At 30.1% G+C, this 7,687-nt stretch overlaps 1 protein-coding gene across 1 annotated transcript; it reads left to right on the top strand.

Annotated features, from left to right (window-relative positions):
* The first annotated feature begins 6,365 nt into the window (after positions 1-6,365).
* Positions 6,366-7,378, top strand: LOC121121922 (enhancer of split mbeta protein). The gene has a single exon (XM_040716914.2). It carries the CDS (start codon positions 6,462-6,464, stop codon positions 6,990-6,992), a length of 531 nt encoding a protein of 176 aa, XP_040572848.1. The 5' UTR covers positions 6,366-6,461; the 3' UTR covers positions 6,993-7,378.
* The last annotated feature ends 309 nt before the right edge of the window (positions 7,379-7,687 follow it).

Here is a 7,687-nt window from a genome sequence, read left to right as displayed (position 1 = left end):
TTATAAACAGTAATATTTGAATAAAATCTATGAATTTTGTACTATATCCCTATTAAATTGGAATTTGTACATTTTTTTTTTTTTTTGATTGCTTAAGGACGAGGAAAGGAGGATAATTGGAGAAAAATATATTATAATTTACATTATAATACTTAATTTATTTTCTACAATATGCATATAAGATTGTATAATGATGTAATAACATATTTTCATTCATTTAAGGGTAAGATATATTATAAAACTAGGCAATAGAGGGGATAGATTTTTGATAAACGGTAAGGTTTAATACCTTGTATTTGTTGGTCACATTTTGGCATCCATTGGCTGACTATTTTCCTTCATAATATTATTAGTATGGACCTTGGGATTTAGGCCCTCATAATGCCTGACATCAACAGTGAGTGCGTCAAATAAAAACCCTTCCGATGAAATAGTTATTCTTGAATAACTATTTATTTATTCTTCTGTTATGTTATGAAATCAATAATAAAAAGGATTTGCTTTTTCGTCAATGAGGAGATTTCAATGAAATTCCACGTCATAAAACCCTATCTCAAAATGGAGCAAAAGTATTATTCATTCCTTTTGTTGTTCAAAAATAGATTTGAAAAAGAAAGGAGTAGCAGAATTTTTTAGGGTAGTTATCTGCATTTTTGAATCTCATTATTTGATAGTTTTTTCCATGTTCACTCAATAGGAGACAATAGATCTCTTCTTTTCTTTTTTTTGTATATATCATGTAGAGCAAACAAAGGGTATTCTTCTGATTCCTACCACTATAAATGTGTATGTTTCTGAATATTTTGTTATTTCTTTGTAAAGTTCATATTTTATATTATGTGAAGAGTATTATTATTAATGATCATATCACAATACCACCTCCACGCAAATATATATATTCATATAAAAATTAAATGATTTATTTTTTGTAAAAATACATTTCCTATGAAAGTTTTATAATAAATATTCGGATTGATTCATCATAAAGGAAATAAATACAGCTGAATTAGATACTTTTAAATTATCTTCTCTTTTTTTGTAAATGAAACTTGTTTTATTTGTGCTTCAAATGAACTATTTGTCATACAAAACAATTGAAAAACTGAGGCGTTAATCCTTTTCAAATATAATCCTTAGAATATGACTGTTTTTTAACCTTTCAATTCTATTTTCTCAAAATTAAATAATTAATTTTTTTTTTCCTATCACTTATTTAAAACAGAAAGTTTAACAAAACTAAAGAAATTGAATATTCAAACTATATGTTTTCGTACAATATCGGCTAAAAAAAGGATTGTAAAGATTTAAGATGCAATGGTTATGAATTATTGATATTTTCTATAATTATCTATATCTTATTAGAAAAATTACTTGAAATTTTCAAAAAATATGGAAAGATTAAATAAAAACGCTTAAAAGATTTAAAATCTGCTAATACATTAGTATTTCTATAAAGTCAATAAGAAAAACATATTGTATACAGACAATGGGGCAAGAGTGTTGTTTACTTATAGTAAAAAAAAAAAGTGACAAAGAATGCGGCAAAATAATACAATTCCCTCATTATGATCATTTTATTTATCATTAAAAAAAAGATGCGTGTTACTCAGATAGAGAGTATCGTCATATTTTTTCTCACCATGCGTATTTTTTTAAATCACAAGCTACAGACTGCCACACCACCTTCAAGAAATTATTTTTGGTTTGGTCCATGCCCTATTAAGTAAACATGGACCATTTTTGATAATTTCTTCCATAAAGCGTAACTTTTTCAAAAACTGAAATTAATTTTGGGTACATTGTATGTATAAGTTTGTCTACAGCGACAACCTTTCAATAATACCGAAAAAACTTCGCAAAGCGAAGTTTATATTATTGAATTAGGAGGAGATGGATCAGGACTTTTTCGAGATATTTGGACAATTAGCACTTTGTTGTACTTTTTAATACAAGTAAATGGGAGGTTTTATTATGTGGAGGAGGCTATGAGTTTGTTTCTTATGAATTATTCAGAAGATGGGGGAGGGCCGTTCTGTGGACTGGGGATGATACCAGATCACATCTCATAAAGTATAGTACTAGACTTGTTCTTGTATCGACTATGATCCATTACAGTATAATTACAGGATGAACGTAATAGTTATCATGGAGAGGAACTTCAAATGTCATCAAATTAATTAACTCTGGAACAAAAAATTACAATAAACATACATAAATAGAAATACTTCAATGATCTCTTATCCTACGAGGAAACTTAATCGAGCAAGTTTGACTCAATTGACTCGATTGAGTCGAGATCCTCTCCTCCTACTCAAATAATTTATACTTCGTTTTGCCATTTGTCGCTTTGTTCGACATGGCAAAGTGATTTCCTAAATTATTGAAAGGTTGTAATAACAGAATTTCAACTATCCTCAGTCTCCAATTTTGAGATAGAAAGAGAAAACATGATGTCCAGACAAACTTATAACATGTATCTTTCATTTTTTTCTATCAATTATATTTTAATGTAAAAAAATATTTTGCCAAAAAATAATATTAGACATAATTAAACCCAGCAAAATGTGCTTAAATCAAATATTAATATATTTCAATAAAATTACACAAATGTGTTCATATACAGTAGACAAAAAAAAGTTAAGCCTGTTGGACAAATTTGAGACATCATCCTTCCTCACTCTTTTGTGCATATTCAGTATGTTAAGAGATATTATATATGTTATGCTCTATAATATTAAATGGATATGTATGTATCAACATATAAATATACTTTGAACTAGGGATTTTCTCACAGGACCTAGGGATCCTGTTTGTATGGAGGTGTACACCAACAATAAATCCTACAGAGAAAAACACTTCCAGGGAAATAATTATTTCCTAATAATAGTTACATTTATGTAATTTATTCAATGAAAAGTATTTAATGATTTATACTACAGTTCATCATTTGAAGAAGCACTATTTCCATTTACAAAAAAAAAAAAAAAAAAAGGTTAATAAAACATTATAGATTAATTTGGGATCTTAATTATACATTATTTATTTTGAAACTATCTCTTTCCAGAATTTTCCAAATTCTCTAAAAATTGGTTTCCCTGGTTGTAACTAAAGAGGAAAATTTCTTAGGAAATGAGAAATTCTACTTTGAACACTTCTCAGACATAAAAAAAATTAAGATGAAGTAGCTAACACTTAATTTTTTTTTTTTTTTTTTTTTTTGTAACTGAATACCAATTAAGGTTGGACCCATTCACACCTATTCCCTCTATTTTCTGCAAAGTTTGTGTTTAGACTCTAATTTTTTCACATTTCCCAACTAATTACTTCATTTAGCCCAGAAACTTTATTTATGCAAATTCAAAAGTGTTTCATAGAATATTAAAAATTATAAATAGGGTTTTTTAAAAAGTTGTTCCCTACTTCATTTAATGACATTTCTTATAATAAAACCTTCTATTAAAATTTTGGGTCCCTATGAAGTCATTATCCCGTCTTGGTACGTGTTTTTTTTTTTTTTTTTTCTCAACGAATATATACGGGGTTGTACGCTGGATTCCCCCTTCCCCCTAAAAGGTCACTTGGCTTGTGAATGCCTCTTCAATGAAAAGAAAATCCTGTGACAAATTGAATCACTAATCAATTTACAATCATTCTTGTCATTATTCCCACTGTAAATTTAAATGGCATAAGCTACAATTGCCATTTGACAAGAGTTGGTTAACGAAGTATTTGTCTGACAATTGCTGCCTAATGCTGTATGAGTCTTGTTTACTTATATTAATTAGTAAACAATACGACATAGAGCGGTGTTGTCTTGCAGCAAAATAATATAACATTCTAAATGGTAATAAAATTTAATAAAATGTAGGCATATTACTTTAGGAGTCTGTGAATTTTTATTTAATTAAAAAGGAAGAAGGAATACCCTTTTTAATTTATTTATGTTGCACATCCAAGCTACAGACTGTTATACCATCTTGCAAATAATATACTTTTTTTTTCTCATGCCCTATTGGGCGAAGCCCCAGTTTGACCTTGACAAAGAGTAGTTGCAATGGATCTATAGGGGCCAAGAGACTATTGCCATCCCCACTTTTTGTGAATTTTTATCGTTATTATCGAATATTGTTCAAATTTAGTATTCCCATAACAAAATTAACTCTAAAATAAACACAAAAATGTTTTTGTTTCTTCGAAAAAAAAAAAAAGAAGTTATTTGTTAAATTTATAAAAAAAAAACAGTCAAAATTTGTCAAATAACCCCCAATTTTTTCTATAAAAGTGTACAAATATGAACGTAAAGCATCAACAGCACTCATTTTCCGCTCAATCTCCAAGTCTAATTAATATCTATGTAAAAATAAGATTTCAAAACTTAAAGTATAACTTCTTTACAGGTTTATGCTCTCGGTCCTTCTAGATCCTCTTTGTATTGTTTTTGTATCTTAACCACTTAGCAGGCACAAAACTTTGTATTCAAATTTGTGAGATGAGTTAAGGTACCCAATAATTTTGCATATAGGTTAAAAGCTTTATTTGATTAGTATTAGACTTATATTGCCCCCATTATGGACTTTCAAATAAAATCCATCAATTTCTAATTATTTTATTGTGATGGTCAATTTTTCTTACTTCAAGAGTACAATTTGCATCATAGTCAAAGGGAGAGTAAGAATAATTTTTAGACAAAAATTGACAATAATTCGTAGAATAATACAAATGTAATCCACTCACAATTATGATAACAATCAGTATAGCCTACATTTGTGTTGACGGACCACAAATACAATTGCATGATTATCATGTTCTAACAGCCCCATTATAAATCTTTGTGCATTTAACCATTAAAATAAAGCAACACAACCGCACAGATATGAAAGAAAAGAGCGTCGGGGTATAATGATGATCTCATGATCAATAAGGTATTAATCAAGTTTCTACTCACACTCACTCACTAACACGTCCTACATTGAGTAGTAATACTAAAGTTCCAAATTAAACCTTTTTCAAAGGCAACATTTAACATGACAAACTTATACACCTATGTGGCCCGTCAACACAAAAATATAAGAGTTATAAAAAATGATATTATTTAAGTTATTTGAAAAAACGAAAGGGCCTAGCATTCATTTTATATAATTTTTCAATTATCTATCTCCCTATTCAGATAGAGACTTAGACCTTGCAATGTTTCATATAAAACCCACCAATAGCTATGACCAGTCCTCCAACCATTCATGCAACCTGGATAAAAAATAACGATTACCATGGATGGGGCATTTCCAGAGGGCAAGGAGAATAAAACTGTAATTGTTCCCTACAAAATTTATGTTTGAACCCCTCTCAAAGAATATCTGGTAGCATAGAAAAAATCAGTTTGCATCGGTCACACAAAAAGTTTTTTCTGGATCGGTCTCATTTAAAAAATTATGTCTAAACCGATTCTATAGATGAATTCTTGATGAAGTCAGTTTTGTTTTAAAATTATAAGCATCAGCACATTATCGTCATTTGAAGATAAATGTTTTGTATAAATCATGTTTCTACAACTCATTAATTAAGTTAGGGGGAAAATTGGTTCATAGATTGAGGACCGAAAAAATCGGTCCGTGATTTGAAATTATTGAATTTTATTCTACTGTCTGAGATTGGTATTTTACTATTTATTACTTTTCTAAGTTATGAAAAAATAGCCCCCCAAAGTAATGAATTTTTAATTTTTACTAGAAAATTTAATATTTGAAATTTACTTTGATTTGTTTCCAAGATTTTTTTTTTTCCTTTGTGAACAGGGTTTCTTTCACCAAATGTTATTTTTTGAGAATAGCCATGAGTTTCAGAAAAAGTTTTAAATATCCAATTTTATATTGGACTATGTTGCCCCCTAAAATATAACCCTGCGGACGCTTCTGATAGCAAAATGGTATTTTTTTAAATATTAAAGAATCGGGATTTTTATTTTAATCGTCCCATCACTATTCACGACTAATAAATATGTACTCATATACAAGAACATGTGGCAAATTCATCGTCTCATTATTACGCATGAAGATAATATTACCTACATAAATTGAGGGACATTACTAATGTGCATGGCATGAACATATGACTTGTATCAAACCTCACTTTATGACTCTCATGTGCATGCATTCTTTTATATAAGGTTGAAAATATGCCTGCTCGTGCTTGTGGCAGGTGCTACTTAAATCCTGTGTGATAGTAATTTTAAATGAGTTCCCACGGTTGCAAAGGAGAGAAAGAACTAAATACATATCATTCTTGTGGCCTGCTTACTTAGGTGAAAAAGGAGCGTGTGTGTATGTGCGTAGAACCAACCATATGCAAGCAACTGAGAACATGAGAGTTTCATTCTCTTCACACCATCATTGTATTCTAAGCAATAGACTTGTTTGTGACTTGTATATAGTCGAAGTGTGTTCATTTGTATCTCATCTCAGTGAATGATCATGTCGCTACTCTACTCAGAGAATTCCAACTCCATGTCCAGGACTCATCAATATCGTAAAGTGATGAAACCGCTCCTGGAGCGTAAACGCCGTGCCCGTATAAATAAAAGTCTTGACGAAATTAAGGATCTTCTCAAAGATACTCTTCAAGCTCAATCAGGCGAGTCTCTAAACAAGTTAGAAAAAGCTGACATCCTTGAAATGACAGTTAAATATCTTCGTCGTCCTACAAACCAACACATGTCTCTCGACTCTTATTTCTCAGGCTATAGTACCTGTACACAACATACAAATCAATATCTATCATCAATCCCTGGTGTTAATACTCACTTTGCATCGGATCTTCTCTCTCATTTGAGGACTCAACTCTCAATTCCCCCTCCTGATGCTTTAGTTAAACCATCAATTAAAACGCCACCCCCTCAAGAAGGATCTATTCAAGATTACCGTCTCTCTGGCTCACTAACACCCCCTCCAGAACTTCCTCGTCCTATCAAAACGGAGTTCGTTTGGAGACCTTTCTAAACACATATATACCTTTGTATGCGACTTGGATTATATCTGTGATATCGTTAATTACGTTACCTTTTCAGACTCTATTCATAAAATTTTGTAAATAGATTTTCTTAAACCTTCAAGTTATATAATATATTATGTACAAAAATAAATTATAATGGAAAATAAATAAGGCGCTATATTAGGATGTTGTTTTAAACATTCACTAACAATTTTTATATATTATTACTCGTTTAAAAATGTATTATACATACATACATGGAGAATAACGTCGGTTTTCCACCTCTGAAGTATGCTTTAATACCTTCTAATACCATTTTGATGTACATGTATGATGTATGTGAATATACAAAAGATGTATCGAAGAAAATAAAAAAATAAAACTATTCTTTATTGAGAGGATGTTTATAATAAAGTTTAATTCTAATCATCATTTTCTTTTGTTCAGAATCTCTCTTGTTGAGTCTGTTGTCAAATGTGTTTCATAGTAAACTCATGTATAGTTATGCAGTATAGAACTTGGATATGTGAAAACTGAAAAAGACTCCTTTTTTCATGTACCACCGTCTGTTTTTGCTTCGACCACATGATTTTATGTAGTATCATTTGTAATATTTAGACTTGCCGAAAACTCCAAATATGTTTTAATCTTGGTTTCTCCACCCAAAATGTAAATGCTCCCAACCTCCAGGGAAGTGATCAGG

The sequence above is a fragment of the Lepeophtheirus salmonis genome, chromosome 7 (assembly GCF_016086655.4).
Source record: "Lepeophtheirus salmonis chromosome 7, UVic_Lsal_1.4, whole genome shotgun sequence".
Lineage (NCBI taxonomy): Eukaryota > Metazoa > Arthropoda > Copepoda > Siphonostomatoida > Caligidae > Lepeophtheirus > Lepeophtheirus salmonis.
The sequence above is the reverse complement of the archived record's forward strand: the minus strand, read 5'-3'. Positions and strand labels throughout refer to the sequence as shown.

Bases quoted from the DNA above. Each gene is read 5' to 3' on its own strand.
- LOC121121922 (XM_040716914.2), top strand. From the start codon at position 6,462: ATGATCATGTCGCTACTCTACTCAGAGAATTCCAACTCCATGTCCAGG.